Source organism: Ranitomeya variabilis, chromosome 5 (assembly GCF_051348905.1).
Source record: "Ranitomeya variabilis isolate aRanVar5 chromosome 5, aRanVar5.hap1, whole genome shotgun sequence".
NCBI lineage: Eukaryota > Metazoa > Chordata > Amphibia > Anura > Dendrobatidae > Ranitomeya > Ranitomeya variabilis.
This window is the reverse complement of record NC_135236.1, coordinates 28,266,047-28,282,858: the sequence shown is the minus strand read 5'-3', so window position 1 is coordinate 28,282,858 and position 16,812 is coordinate 28,266,047. Positions and strand designations below refer to the sequence as shown.

The following is a 16,812-nucleotide window of genomic DNA, read 5'->3' as shown; positions in this document are numbered from 1 at the left end:
CTATATGTCATTATACCCCTAGAATAATAATTTAAAGAGTTTTAGCTGCCAAAATTGGGTCACCAATTAGGAATTTTTACTTGTGTTTCAATTACTTATTAAATGCAACATGGCACCCTAAAACCAAACCAGCAAGATCTGTGCTCCAGTCAGATGAACCCTGCAATGTTCCTAGAGAGCAGGTCTAATTATATGGCATAACTGTGTCTAGAAGAACCTGTTTACCAGTCAGTAATGTTGTGGCCCAATCTGATCTCGACATTGAACACTAAAATGACAAATCTGAGGAAATATTTCTATGTTCACACATTGTACCATCCAGGGCTCAGTACGTTCTGCAAAGGATCAATGGGCTCAGAATGGTCCATACACCCCCTACATAAATTCTGTCAGTAGTGTAATCTATAAAACATGGTGGCTTTTGTGGGGTCATGGCAGTTTTGACACCTACGGTGTCTACAAATGTGACATGGCAGCATTCTAGAGTAAGTGCTCGTTACTCGAGTTTGCCGAGGGTGCATGAATATACACTGAGTATTGCAGGTGTTCGAGTGAGATGTTCGCATACCCGCCGCCGCATGTTTCGTGGCTGTTTGACAGCCACAAAACGTGTGGGATTGATAGTGTTTGCCAGGCAATCCCCACATGTTTTGTGGCTGTCAAACAGCCACAAAACATGGGGTTGTGGGGCGCGAACATCTCACTCGAGCACCCGCGATACTCAGTGTCTGCCCAAGCGCCCTAGGCAAACTCTAGTACCGAGCACTTGCACTCATCACTAGTTCTAAGTCCAGGAGACGTATAGTGTTGGGATCTGGGTACATGATATTTGTATACAAGTACGTATTACTGGATACAAGTCCTTAGTACCTAAGGAAGGAATGAAAAAGAACCTTCAGGGATGAGTGAAGGACCATGTGTATATCACTTGTAACAGACTAAGTCAGATATAATTGACACAAAAGAAACAACCGAAAAATGGAATAAAGGGACTAATCACTGAAACACAACGAAACAGCAATCTCTCCTCTTCAGGCCGTGCGTCATTCTGTGAAAGTGTTGATGAAACGCCTGTTGGTCGGTGAGGTGGAGGATACACAGCTCCAGTCTTTGATATAAATACTTTGGGTCTGTATTCCATGTCCAATGTCCGCCTACGTTACTGTTTTTTGCATTTTGGCTGTTTTGATTTATCTTAGTAATGACTGTGAGCATTTTTACTATAATAATGTTATATAATGTAGACTTACCTGTGAGTTCTGGGGAAAGTTGATGCCCACGTTCATCCAGGAGCATTTGTTCAACCAGAATGTGACCTAATAACAAATGACAAGTTTTAACAAGATTGCAGACATAAAATTACAGAAAAACCTATCCAGAAGAAGACACTCTTAAGAAGACCAGACTTTCTGTGGCAGGTTTTCAGTTGTAGTATATATTGTACACTTTCTTCTTTACGAGATACTCCCTAAAATACACCACTTTTGGTGGTTATACTGTACGATGTTAATCAGACAATATGCAATAGGTTGTGCAATGTCCTTAAGGCATCAGGCAGTCCAAACATACTTTAATAATTGATGTCCAATGATTCAGCTATTGCTGCAGTCGTAGTTATAGTTACACAGTTACATAGATGAATAAAGACATAGGTCCATCAAGGTCAACCTTTCACCGCCATTTATACATTTTCTATCAAGATTAACTCACAATGACATATTTTGGAGTAAAAACTCTGGCCCTTGAATATAAGCTGTGATAGTGTCGGCCATTGCTACCCCTTGTGGTCGGCATTCTTCAGTCTGATTGATCTAGCTATAAACTGTCTGGGTCTCAGAGGGGCTCATGCTGCGCTGTCTGATAGGTGAGATGTCCAACCCCCTGATTGATGCCATTCGAGACAGAGCTGTTGAGGAAGGTTAGCACTGTCTGTAATCCCTCATATCATGGCTCCCTGCTTCTGCTGTTGTGGTGTCAGGATGCCGGTGGTCCACAAGGTGTTCCCACCCACCACTGCATCTCTGCCCTACTTCCCATACTCCTGTAAATGCTGGTCGCTCAGATGTGCACCGAGTAGAAATTTTAGCCTTTCTCACTCCCCCCCACATGTAGGGATTCTGTCACGATCAGCTGCAGCCGCTGATGCGGCTCAGCCCATAAACCCCGCAAGCCGACCGACCTCAGCAGGTGTGGGGCACGCAATATGGACCCTTTATACTGCAGAGGGGGACGCAGGCCTACCCTAACTAGGGGAGGGCAGAGACCGGGGTTCTGTGACAGCTGAGCATGTGGACAAGGAAAGAGACACGTAGGACTTGATTACATCGCACAACTTCAGGTATAGAGAAAGTAAAGTTTACTAAAGTAAAGTCACACAGTACATAAACAAAACAATGATGTCAGGCTCCCGATTCCACACCTCCCAGAAGGGTACCACACAGTGGACCCCAAGGCACCAACGGATCACCGAGGCACACATAGCCGGGACATAAGAACACAGGAAGGACATCAGGGTACATGAGGTCATCAGGACGCAGACAAGACATCAGGGTACAGACAGGACATCAGGAAGGACATCTGGACACAGGAAGGACATCAGGACATCTGGGCATCAGGGAACACTAGGTCATCAGGATGCAGGCAGGACATCAGGGTACAGACAGCACATCAGGACATCTGGACCCAGGGTCACCGGCAGACATCAGACAGGAGTCATTTGGTTCCAGACATCCGACACGACCTACAGGCACCACCACAGTCATCAGGCTCCAAGCTCCAGACAGCGGTCATTAGGTTCCAGACTGTAGCCGTCAGGCTCCGGGCATCGGACCTAGGAAGGAACTCAAGTGGGATGGTGCTAGAACCGCAGGATTGCTGGGCCTGCCAGGAGCTAGTAGATGCTCAGCATAAACACCAGTTACAAGAGACTCAAAGTCACTGGGTGCGATGCTCCAGACACAGAGGGATTCCAGGAATATAACACAGCAGACACAGTTCAGACAGGGTCAGGTACAGGACCAAGGATTCGGGCCTGGATATACCGCCTCCAGGACAGGCACCAAAACAGGACAAAACAGGAATCAAGGCAAGGACTTTGGTACCAAAACATAGACAGTAGAGGTGCAGGAACACAAACACACATAGCAAAGTTCCAGAGCTTTGTGAGTAGCTCAGGGCCCGCCCATAGAGCAGGGGAACTTTATATAGGAGCTGCCCCTCAGCAATTGGCTAGGGACAGCATTTTAAGTATACATACTAACCCTGATAAAAGCAGGGGAGGTGTGGCCACGCACGCCCTAAGCACAAACAGAAACCATTACAGGACAATCAGTGCAGGAACTGAGGCTTAGGGCACCAGGCTGTGACTGCATGCCCAGACACACGTGGAAAATCATGAACCAGCTGCAAATGACCTGGCAACCCACGGACAGCTTCCACAGTGGCAACCAGGGACAGCACAAGCAGATGGGCATGCAGCAGAGCAAAGACCTAAACACCCATGTATGGCTATGCAGCAAAGCAGGGAACTGAGAAGGCTCCATACAGGTAACATCCAACAGTATCACAGCTCATTTAGGGGGGAAAGGAGCAACGGGTTAAAGCAAAGACATGCATTGTCATGCCGAAAACCAGATACAGACAGAATGGCGTGACAGATTCTTTCTGGAGTGTGGCGCCATGACACTGCAACTGCTGACTCAGGTGCTTATTAACCCAACGAATGCCAGAGGAAGTAGTTCTGTTTCTGTAGAAGACGCACAAAGCACAAAGATCCTACAGAAGGTGTCATAGATCACGGTTCACAAGATGGCACTCTCCTTCGCCACTGGAGTCTTCCAGCGCATTGGCGAGTCTTGAGGATTTCCACCTGCCAGTTACTGAACGTCTGCACATACCCTTAAAGTTTTATATTTTTGTCTTCTCCTTTTGGTTTCCCTGGAGGTGATAGGTACCGTAATTCTTTAAAATGAGATATGTGAAATACATTTGTTATTCTGAAAGTGAACGGAAGTGCTATGTGAAAGGTTGCAGCGTTGATTATCTCAATGATCTTATAAGGTTTTAACTTGGATAAAGGCACATTGGATTTGAAGTTTTTTATGGAATCCACACCTTGTCATCCACTTTGAAGTTGGCATCAACCATTTGTCATTTATTAGCAGATAAATGTTGTCTTACCCTGAGTTTCTACAAGGTTCTCTTTGTCCCCAAACCAGGTAAGTTTAAAACAATCTACAGATTAATTCTTTCAGGTGTGTCAATAAAAGAACTAAAAAAGAGCCAAAACAAGGATGATTTCCATGATTATAGTAAAACAGTGAAGTCTTAATAGATTCTGTTACACAACTGTACCGAGCTTTGCTCCCTTCTCTTAGGTTCACTGGCATGAATCCATTACATCAATTCCCTAGACCTGTTTAAGGCCCATTGACACACAAACCTGTATCTTGGAGTTGAGTTTGTAGACCTCAGTGTTTGGTGTGCACCACCTTCTGCCCATACTGAGTTTAATTGCTTCTGTCCTTGTTGAGTTACACTTCATCCACTCTGCGGCCCCTGAGATTCCAAAGTGTGCCAAGTCCTTGCAGCCCACGTGCCTTCAAGCTTGCTGCTCCAACACCTAGGGTCCCTGTGACCACATGAACCTGAGGCTTAGTGGATCCACCTCCCAAGTGAGCCTTGACAGAATCCCAAGACCATGGATTCTAAAAGCGCAACAATAAGGCCATTGCTGTGGTTATGGATGATCTGCCTGGACTGATGATGCAACTTGCCATAAGTCAACAGCAGCTTGTCCAGGTTGTACGAGTTCTCATAGTCCATTAGGACTCAATGTGCCAGATCCCTGCAGTTTCTCTTCCTGCTCCTCAACACCTGCAGCAGAATAAAACTCACCTGCAATACTCTGCCAGGGAGAAATCTCCATATTTGCTCACCCCTGAACATGTTCATGGAGACTTTAAGGCCTGCGGAGGCTTTGTGAACCAATGCACTTTACATTTTGAGTTATGTCCCAGCAGTTTTTTTTTTCGGTCCAAAATGGGAATTTCTTTTGGTTGCTATCTGGTGATGGTTTAGTGTGGGATGAGCCATTGTGGAAGTGGGATTACCCTATGGTGTATTCCCTTCCATCATTCCTGTCTCCTTTCCTTAAAGGTCTTGACCAACCAGGTCATGTCCACTCCACCACTGATTCCAAATTGTGCTCAGACAAGAGAACAGCTCTGTGGGACATTATTGGATCTTAGACTCTTATCATATGTTTCATGAGCTCCACCTTCTTTTTACTCAGCCCTTGCGTTAATCTCCGATGACCTCTACTTTATTCGCCCTGCTGCTGCTGCTGAGGTTCCTGTGTTGCCAAGTCCTCACAGCCCATGTGCCTTCGTTCTTGCTGCTTCATCGACTTAACAAATCCACCTCACCTGGTGAGTCTTGCAGATAGCTCAAAATGGGTCTAGAGACTCGAGACATAAAACTGTCTAAGATGCAGCTAGTAGAAACATGACTTCAGTAATGTATGGTAAACAATATAAACTTGGGAGAACTAGTTCACATTTTCTGTGGCTTACGATACTTCTCTAAAAAGCTGGTATTGGCTAGATTTTATAGCTCATGCACAACAATAGATGTGCTTGACCTACAAAGAGGTATGTGCCCTAAGAATTAGGCGCGTCCCACCCCAGCGGACATTGAATTAAGAACAATGTAAAAAATTGGCTATCTTAATAAATTCCTTCTCTCTGTATTGTTCAAAAAGTTTACGGCATTTTTTTACAATTTATCCTCTGCATAAATATTTTCAGGAATTTGCAGCAAGCAGAGATGAGCAAATTTCCCTCCACTCATGTTCCGCAAAAATAGCTTGAAGCTTAATAATGGATAGATTGTAACTGCTCAAAAAATACACAAGTCATGCGAGAGACAGGACCCCGCTGACCATAAGAGCTTACACTCTACAGAAGAGAGAGGACCCCACTGACCATAAGAGCTTACACTCTACAGGAGAAATAGAGAGGACTCCACTGACCATAAGAGTTTACACTCTACAGGAGAAATAGAGAGGACCCCACTGACCATAAAAGCTTACACTCTACAGGAGAGAGAGGACCCCACTGACCATAAGAGCTTACACTCTACAGGAGCGAGAGAAGACCCCACTGACCATAAGAGCTTACACTCTACAGGAGAGAGAGGACCCCACTGACCATAAGGGCTTACACTCTACAGGAGCAAGAGAAGACCCCACTGACCATAAGAGCTTACACTCTACAGGAGACAGAGGACCCCACTGACCATAAGAGCATACACTCTACAGGAGAGAGAAGACCCCACTGACCATAAGAGCTTACACTCTACAGAAGAGAGAGGACCCCGCTGACCATAAGAACTTACACTCTACAGGAGAGAGAGAGGACCCCACTGACCATAAGAGCTTACATTCTACAGGAGAGAGAGGACCCCGCTGACCATAAGAGCTTACACTCTACAGGAGCGAGAGGACCCCACTGACCATAAGAGCTTACACTCTACAGGAGAGAGAGGACCCACTGACCATAAGAACTTACACTCTACAGGAGAGAGAGAGGACCCCACTGACCATAAGAGCTTACACTCTAAAGGAGAGAGGACCCCACTGATCATAAGAGCTTACACTCTACAGGAGAGAGAGGACCCCACTGACCATAAGAGCTGACACTCTACAGGAGAGAGGACCCCACTGATCATAAGAGCTTACACTCTACAGGAGAGAGAGGATCCCACTGACCATAAGAGCTTACACTCTACAGGAGAGAGAGGACCCCACTGACCATAAGAGCTTACACTCTACAGGAGAGAGGACCCCACTGATCATAAGAGCTTACACTCTACAGGAGAGAGAGGACCCCACTGACCATAAGAGCTTATACTCTACAGGAGAGAGAGGACCCCACTGACCATAAGAACTTACACTCTACAGGAGAGAGAGAAGACCCCACTGATCATAAGAGCTTACACTCTACAGGAGACAGAGGACCCCACTGACCATAAGAGCTTACACTCTACAGGAGAGAGAGAAGACCCCACTGATCATAAGAGCTTACACTCTACAGGAGAGAGAGAGGACCCCACTGACCATAAGAGCTTACACTCTACAGGAGAGAGAGGACCTCACTGATCATAAGAGCTAACACTCTACAGGAGAGAGAGGACCCCACTGACCATAAGAGCTTACACTCTACAGGAGAGAAAGGACCCCACTGACCATAAGAGCTTACACTATACAGGAGAGAGAGGACCCCACTGACCATAATAGCTTACACTCTACAGGAGAGAGAGGACCCCACTGACCATAAGAGCTTACACTCTACAGGAGAGAGAGGACCCCACTGACCATAAGAGCTTACACTCTACAGGAGAGAAAGGACCCCACTGACCATAAGAGCTTACACTATACAGGAGAGAGAGGACCCCACTGACCATAATAGCTTACACTCTACAGGAGAGAGAGGACCCCACTGACCATAAGAGCTTACACTCTACAGGAGAGAGAGGACCCCACTGACCATAAGAGCTTACACTCTACAGGAGAGAGAGGACCCCACTGATCATAAGAGCTTACACTCTACAGGAGACAGAGGACCCCGCTGACCATAAGAGCTTACACTCTACAGGAGAGAGAGGACTGCACTGACCATAAGAGCTTACACTCTCCAGGAGAGAGAGGACCCCACTGACCATAAGAGCTTACACTCTACAGGAGAGAGAGGACCCCACTGACCATAAGAGCTTACACTCTCAAAGAGAGAGAGGACCCCACTGACCATAAGAGCTTACACTCTACAGGAGAGAGAGGACCCCTGCTGACCATAAGAGGTTACACTCTACAGGAGAGAGAGGACCCCACTGACCATAAGAGCTTACACTCTACAGGAGAGAGAGGACCCCACTGACCATAAGAGCTTACACTCCACAGGAGAGAGAGGACCCCACTGACCATAAGAGCTTACACTCCACAGGAGAGAGAGGACCCCACTGACCATAAGAGCTTATACCCTACAGGAGAGAGGGAGGACCTCACTGACCATAAGAGCTTACACTCAACAGGAGAGAGAGGACCCCACTGACCATAAGAGCTTACAGTCTACAGGAGAGAGAGGACTCCACTGACCATAAGAGTCTGCACTCTACAGGAGAGAGAGGACCCCACTGACCATAAGAGCTTATACTCTACAGGAGAGAGGGAGGACCCCACTGACCATAAGAGCTTACAGTCTACAGGAGAGAGAGGACCCCACTAACCATAAGAGCTTACACTCCACAGGAGAGAGAGGACCCCACTGACCATAAGAGTCTACACTCTACAGGAGAGAGAGGACCCCACTGATCATAAGAGCTTACACTCTACAGGAGAGAGAGGACCCCACTGACCATAAGAGCTTACACTCTACAGGAGAGAGAGAGGACCTCACTGACCATAAGAGCTTACACTCTACAGGAGAGAGGATCCCACTGACCATAAGAGCTAACACTCAACAGGAGAGAGAGGACCCTGCTGACCATAAGAGCTTATACTCTACAGGAGAGAGAGGACCCCACTGACCATAAGAGCTTACACTCTACAGGAGAGAGGACCCCACTGACCATAAGAGCTTACACTCTACAGGAGAGAGAGGACCCTGCTGACCATAAGAGCTTATACTCTACAGGAGAGAGAGGACCCCACTGACCATAAGAGCTTACACTCTGCAGGAGAGAGAGGACCCCACTGACCATAAGAGCTTACACTCTACAGGAGAGAGAGGACCCTGCTGACCATAAGAGCTTACACTCTACAGGAGAGAGAGAGGACCCCGCTGACCATAAGAGCTTACACTCTACAGGAGAGAGGATCCCACTGACCATAAGAGCTTACACTCTACAGGAGAGAGTACCCCACTGACCATAAGAGCTTACACTCTACAGGAGAGAGAGGACCCCACTGCCCATAAGAGCTTACACTGTACAGGAGAGAGAAGACCCCACTGACCATAACAGGTTACACTCTACAGGAGAGAGAGGACCCCACTGACCATAAGAGGTTACACTCTACAGGAGAGAGAGAGGACCCCACTGACCATAAGAGCTTACACTCTACAGGAGAGAGAGGACCCCACTGACCATAAGAGCTTACACTCTACAGCAGAGAGAGAGGAACTCACTGACCATAAGAGCTTACACTCTACAGGAGAGAGAGAACCCCACTGATCATAAGAGCTAACACTCTACAGGAGAGAGAGAGGACCCCACTGACCATAAGAGCTTACACTCTACAGGAGAGAGAGGACCCCACTGACCATAAGAGCTTACACTCTACAGGAGAGAGAGGACCCCACTGATCATAACAGCTTACACTCTACAGGAGAGATGACCCCACTGACAATTAGAGCTTACACTCTACAGGAGAGAGAGGAACCCACTGACCATAAGAGCTTACACTCTACAGGAGAGAGAGAGGACCCCACTGACCATAAGAGCTTATACTCTACAGGAGAGAGAGGACCCTGCTGACCATAAGAGCTTACACTCTACAGGAGAGAGAGGACCCCACTGACCATAAGAGCTTACACTCTGCAGGAGAGAGAGAGGACCCCACTGACCATAAGAGCTTACACTCTACAGGAGAGAGAGGACCCCACTGATCATAAGGGCTTACACTCTACAGGAGAGAGAGGACCCCACTGACCATAAGAGCTTACACTCTACAGGAGAGAGAGAGGACCCCACTGACCATAAGAGCTTATACTCTACAGGAGAGAGAGGACCCGAATGACCATAAGAGCTTACACTCTACAGGAGAGAGAGGACCCCACTGACCATAAGAGCTTACACTCTACAGGAGAGAGAGGACCCGACAGACCATAAGAGCTTACACTCTACAAGAGAGAGAGGACCCCACTGACCATAAGAGCTTACACTCTACAGGAGAGAGAGGACCCCACTGACCATAAGAGCTTACACTCTACAGGAGAGAGAGAGGACCCCACTGACCATAAGAGCTTACACTCCACAGGAGAGAGAGGACCCCACTGACCATAAGAGCTTACACTCTACAGGAGAGAGAGGACCCCACTGACCATAAGAGCTTACACTCTACAGGAGAGAGAGAGGACCCCACTGACCATAAGAGCTTACACTCCACAGGAGAGAGAGGACCCCACTGACCATAAGAGCTTACACTCTACAGGAGAGAGAGGACCCCACTGACCATAAGAGCTTACACTCTACAGGAAAGAGAGAGGACCCCACTGACCATATGAGCTTACTCTCTACAGGAGAGAGAGGACCCCACTGACCATAAGAGCTTACACTCTACAGGAGAGAGAGAGGACCCCACTGACCATAAGAGCTAACACTCTACAGGAGAGAGAGAGGACCCCACTGACGATAAGAGCTTATACTCTACAGGAGAGAGAGGGAGGACCCCACTGACCATAAGAGCTTACACTCTACAGGAGAGAGAGGACCCTGCTGACCATAAGAGCTTATACTCTACAGGAGAGAGAGGGAGGACCCCACTGACCATAAGAGCTTACACTCTACAGGAGAGAGAGGACCCTGCTGACCATAAGAGCTTACACTGTACAGGAGAGAGAGGACCCCACTGACCATAAGAGCTTAAACTCTACAGGAGAGGGAGGACCCCACTGACCATAAGATCTTACACTCTACAGGAGAGAGAGGACCCCACTGACCATAAGAGCTTACACTGTACAGGAGAGAGAGGACCCCACTGACCATAAGAGCTTACACTCTACAGGAGAGAGAGGACCCCACTGACCATAAGAGCTTACACTCTACAGGAGAGAGAGAGGACCCCACAGACCATAAGAGATTACACTCCACAGGAGAGAGAGGACCCTACTTACCATAAGAGCTTACACTCTACAGGAGAGAGAGAGGACCCCACAGACCATAAGAGATTACACTCCACAGGAGAGAGAGGACCCTACTTACCATAAGAGCTTACACTCTACAGGAGAGTGAGGACCCCACTGACCATAAGAGCTTACACTCTACAGGAGAGAGAGGACCCCACTGACCATAAGGGCTTACACTCTACAGGAGAGAGAGGACCCCACTGACCATAAGAGCTTACACTCTACAGGAGAGAGAGGACCCCGCTGACCATAAGAGCTTACACTCTACAGGAGAGAGAGGACCCTGCTGACCATAAGAGCTTACACTGTACAGGAGAGAGAGGACCCCACTGACCATAAGAGCTTACACTCTACAGGAGAGAGAGGACCCCACTGACCATAAGAGCTTACACTTTACAGGAGAGAGAGGACCCCACTGACCATAAGAGCTTACACTCTACAGGAGAGGGAGGACCCCACTGACCATAAGATCTTACACTCTACAGGAGAGAGAGGACCCCACTGACCATAAGAGCTTACACTGTACAGGAGAGAGAGGACCCCACTGACCATAAGAGCTTACACTCTACAGGAGAGAGAGGACCCCACTGACCATAAGAGCTTACACTCTACAGGAGAGAGAGAGGACCCCACAGACCATAAGAGATTACACTCCACAGGAGAGAGAGGACCCTACTTACCATAAGAGCTTACACTCTACAGGAGAGAGAGAGGACCCCACAGACCATAAGAGATTACACTCCACAGGAGAGAGAGGACCCTACTTACCATAAGAGCTTACACTCTACAGGAGAGTGAGGACCCCACTGACCATAAGAGCTTACACTCTACAGGAGAGAGAGGACCCCACTGACCATAAGAGCTTACACTCTACAGGAGAGAGAGGACCCCGCTGACCATAAGAGCTTACACTCTACAGGAGAGAGAGGACCCTGCTGACCATAAGAGCTTACACTGTACAGGAGAGAGAGGACCCCACTGACCATAAGAGCTTACACTCTACAGGAGAGAGAGGACCCCACTGATCATAAGAGCTTACACTCTACAGGAGAGAGAGGACCCCACTGACCATAAGAGCTTACACTCTACAGGAGAGAGAGGACCCCACTGACCATAAGAGCTTACACTCTACAGGAGAGAGAGGACCTCACTGACCATAAGAGCTTACACTCTACAGGAGAGAGAGAGGACCCCACTGACCATAAGAGCTTACACTCTACAGGAGAGAGAGGACCCCACTGACCATAAGAGCTTACACTGTACAGGAGAGAGAGGACCCCACTGATCATAAGACCTTACACTCTACAGGAGAGAGAGGACCCCACTGACCATAAGAGCTTACACTCTACAGGAGAGAGATTACCCCACTGACCATAAGAGCTTACACTCCACAGGAGAGAGAGGACCCCACTGACCATAAGAGTCTACACTCTACAGGAGAGAGAGGAACCCACTGACCATAAGAGCTTACACTGTACAGGAGAGAGAGGACCCCACTGACCATAAGAGCTTACACTCTACAGGAGAGAGAGGACCCCACTGACCATAAGAGCTTACACTCTACAGGAGAGAGAGGACCTCACTGACCATAAGAGCTTACACTCTACAGGAGAGAGAGGACCCCACTGACCATAAGAGCTAACACTCTACAGGAGAGAGAGAGGACCCCACTGACCATAAGAGCTTACACTCTACAGGAGAGAGAGGACCCCACTAACCATAAGAGCTAACACTCTACAGGAGAGAGAGAGGACCCCACTGACCATAAGAGCTTACACTCTACAGGAGAGAGAGGACCCCACTGACCATAAGAGCTTACACTCCACAGGAGAGAGAGGACCCTGCTGACCATAAGAGCTTACACTGTACAGGAGAGAGAGGACCCCACTGACCATAAGAGCTTACACTCTACAGGAGAGAGAGGACCCCACTGACCATAAGAGCTTACACTCTACAGGAGAGAGAGAGGACCCCACTGACCAAAAGAGCTTATACTCTACAGGAGAGAGAGGACCCCACTGACCATAAGAGCTTATACTCTACAGGAGAGAGAGGACCCCACTGACCATAAGAGCTTATACTCTACAGGAGAGAGAGGACCCCACTGACCATAAGAGTCTACACTCTACAGGAGAGAGAGGACCCCACTGACCATAAGAGCTTATACTATACAGGAGAGAGGGAGGACCCCACTGACCATAAGAGCTTACACTCTACAGGATAGAGAGGACCCCACTGACCATAAGAGCTTACACTCCACAGGAGAGAGAGAGGACCCCACTGACCATAAGAGCTTACACTCTACAGGAGAGAGAGGACCCCACTGACCATAAGAGCTTACTCTCTACAGGAGAGAGAGGACCTCACTGACCATAAGAGCTTACACTCTACAGGAGAGAGAGAGGACCCCACTGATCATAAGAGCTTACACTCTACAGGAGAGAGAGGACCCCACTGACCAAAAGAGCTTACACTGTACAGGAGAGAGAGGACCCCACTGACCATAAGAGCTAACACTCTACAGCAGAGAGAGAGGACCCCACTGATCATAAGAGCTTACACTCTACAGGAGAGAGAGGACCCCACTGACCATAAGAGCTTACACTCTACAGGAGAGAGAGAGAGGACCCCACTGACCATAAGAGCTTACACTCTACAGGAGAGAGAGGACCCCACTGACCATAAGAGCTTACACTCTACAGGAGAGAGAGGACCCCACTGACCATAAGAGCTTACACTCTACAGGAGAGAGAGAGGACCCCACTGACCATAAGAGCTTACACTCTACAGGAGAGAGAGGACCCCACTGACCATAAGAGCTAACACTCTACAGGAGAGAGAGAGGACCCCGCTGACCATAAGAGCTTACACTCTACAGGAGAGAGAGGACCCTGCTGACCATAAGAGCTTATACTCTACAGGAGAGAGAGGACCCCACTGACCATAAGAGCTTACACTCTACAGGAGAGAGAGGACCCCACTGACCATAAGAGCTTATAATCTACAGGAGAGAGAGGACCCCACTGACCATAAGAGGTTACACTCTACAGGAGAGAGAGGACCCCACTGACCATAAGAGCTTACACTCTACAGGAGAGAGAGGACCCCACTGACCATAAGAGCTTATACTCTACAGGAGAGAGAGGACCCCGCTGACCATAAGAGGTTACACTCTACAGGAGAGAGAGGACCCCACTGACCATAAGGGCTTACACTCTACAGGAGAGAGAGGACCCCACTGACCATAAGAGCTTACACTCTACAGCAGAGAGAGAGGAACTCACTGACCATAAGAGCTTATACTCTACAGGAGAGAGAGGACCCTGCTGACCATAAGAGCTTACACTCTACAGCAGAGAGAGAGGAACTCAATGACCATAAGAGCTAACACTCTACAGGAGAGAAAGAGGACCCCACTGACCATAAGAGCTTACACTCTACAGGAGAGAGAGGACCCTGCTGACCATAAGAGCTTACACTGTACAGGAGAGAGAGGACCCCACTGACCATAAGAGCTTATACTCTACAGGAGAGAGAGGACCCCACTGACCATAAGAGCTTACACTCTACAGGAGAGAGAGGACCCCACTGACCATAAGAGCTTACACTGTACAGGAGAGAGAGGACCCCACTGACCATAAGAGCTTACACTCTACAGGAGAGAGAGGACCCTGCTGACAATAAGAGCTTACACTCTACAGGAGAGAGAGGACCCCACTGACCATAAGAGCTTACACTCTACAGGATAGAGAGGACCCCACTGATCATAAGAGCTTACACTCTACAGGAGAGAGAGGACCCCACTGACCATAAGAGCTTACAGTCTACAGGAGAGAGAGGACTCCACTGACCATAAGAGTCTGCACTCTACAGGAGAGAGAGGACCCCACTGACCATAAGAGCTTATACTCTACAGGAGAGAGGGAGGACCCCACTGACCATAAGAGCTTACACTCTACAGGAGAGAGAGGACCCCACTGACCATAAGAGCTTACACTCCACAGGAGAGAGAGGACCCCACTGACCATAAGAGTCTACACTCTACAGGAGAGAGAGGACCCCACTGATCATAAGAGCTTACACTCTACAGGAGAGAGAGGACCCCACTGACCATAAGAGCTTACACTCTACAGGAGAGAGAGGACCCCACTGACCATAAGAGCTTATACTCTACAGGAGAGAGAGGACCCCACTGACCATAAGAGCTTACACTCTGCAGGAGAGAGAGGACCCCACTGACCATAAGAGCTTACACTCTACAGGAGAGAGAGGACCCTGCTGACCATAAGAGCTTACACTCTACAGGAGAGAGAGAGGACCTCACTGACCATAAGAGCTTACACTCTACAGGAGAGAGAGGACCCCACTGACCATAAGAGCTTACACTCTACAGGAGAGAGTATCCCACTGACCATAAGAGCTAACACTCTACAGGAGAGAGAGGACCCTGCTGACCATAAGAGCTTATACTCTACAGGAGAGAGAGGACCCCACTGACCATAAGAGCTTACACTCTACAGGAGAGAGGACCCCACTGACCATAAGAGCTTACACTCTACAGGAGAGAGAGGACCCTGCTGACCATAAGAGCTTATACTCTACAGGAGAGAGAGGACCCCACTGACCATAAGAGCTTACACTCTACAGGAGAGAGAGGACCCCACTGACCATAAGAGCTTACACTCTACAGGAGAGAAAGGACCCTGCTGACCATAAGAGCTTACACTCTACAGGAGAGAGAGGACCCTGCTGACCATAAGAGCTTACACTCTACAGGAGAGAGAGAGGACCCCGCTGACCATAAGAGCTTACACTCTACAGGAGAGAGAGGACCCCACTGACCATAAGAGCTTACACTGTACAGGAGAGAGTACCCCACTGACCATAAGAGCTTACACTCTACAGGAGAGAGAGGACCCCACTGCCCATAAGAGCTTACACTGTACAGGAGAGAGAGGACCCCACTGACCATAACAGTTTACACTCTACAGGAGAGAGAGGACCCCGCTGACCATAAGAGCTTATACTCTACAGGAGAGAGAGGACCCCGCTGACCATAAGAGGTTACACTCTACAGGAGAGAGAGAGGACCCCACTGACCATAAGAGCTTACACTCTACAGGAGAGAGAGGACCCCACTGACCATAAGAGCTTACACTCTACAGCAGAGAGAGAGGAACTCACTGACCATAAGAGCTTACACACTACAGGAGAGAGAGGACCCCACTGACCGTAAGAGCTTACACTCTACAGGAGAGAGAGGACCCCGCTGACCATAAGAGCTTATACTCTACAGGAGAGAGAGGACCCCACTGACCATAAGAGCTTACACTCTACAGGAGAGAGAGAACCCCACTGATCATAAGAGCTTACACTCTACAGGAGAGAGAGGACCCAACTGACCATAAGAGCTTACACTCTACAGGAGAGAGAGAGGACCCCACTGACCATAAGAGCTAACACTCTACAGGAGAGAGAGAGAGGACCCCACTGACCATAAGAGCTTACACTCTACAGGAGAGAGAGGACCCCACTGACCATAAGAGCTTACACTCTACAGGAGAGAGAGGACCCCACTGACCATAAGAGCTTACACTCTACAGGAGAGAGAGAGGACCCCACAGACCATAAGAGATTACACTCCACAGGAGAGAGAGGACCCTACTTACCATAAGAGCTTACACTCTACAGGAGAGTGAGGACCCCACTGACCATAAGAGCTTACACTCTACAGGAGAGAGAGGACCCCACTGACCATAAGGGCTTACACTCTACAGGAGAGAGAGGACCCCACTGACCATAAGAGCTTACACTCTACAGGAGAGAGAGAGGACCCCACAGACCATAAGAGATTACACTCCACAGGAGAGAGAGGACCCTACTTACCATAAGAGCTTACACTCTACAGGAG

General features: G+C 48.5%; 1 protein-coding gene across 1 annotated transcript in view; it reads right to left on the bottom strand.

Moving 5' to 3' along the window:
* The window catches only part of LOC143773356 (uncharacterized), a 152,529-nt gene that overhangs the window by 111,885 nt on the left and 23,832 nt on the right, over positions 1–16,812 (bottom strand). The window contains exon 6 of the mRNA XM_077260832.1: positions 1,251–1,316. Within this exon, the coding sequence (XP_077116947.1) occupies positions 1,251–1,316 (66 nt within the window). The remainder of the gene's footprint in view (positions 1–1,250; positions 1,317–16,812) is intronic.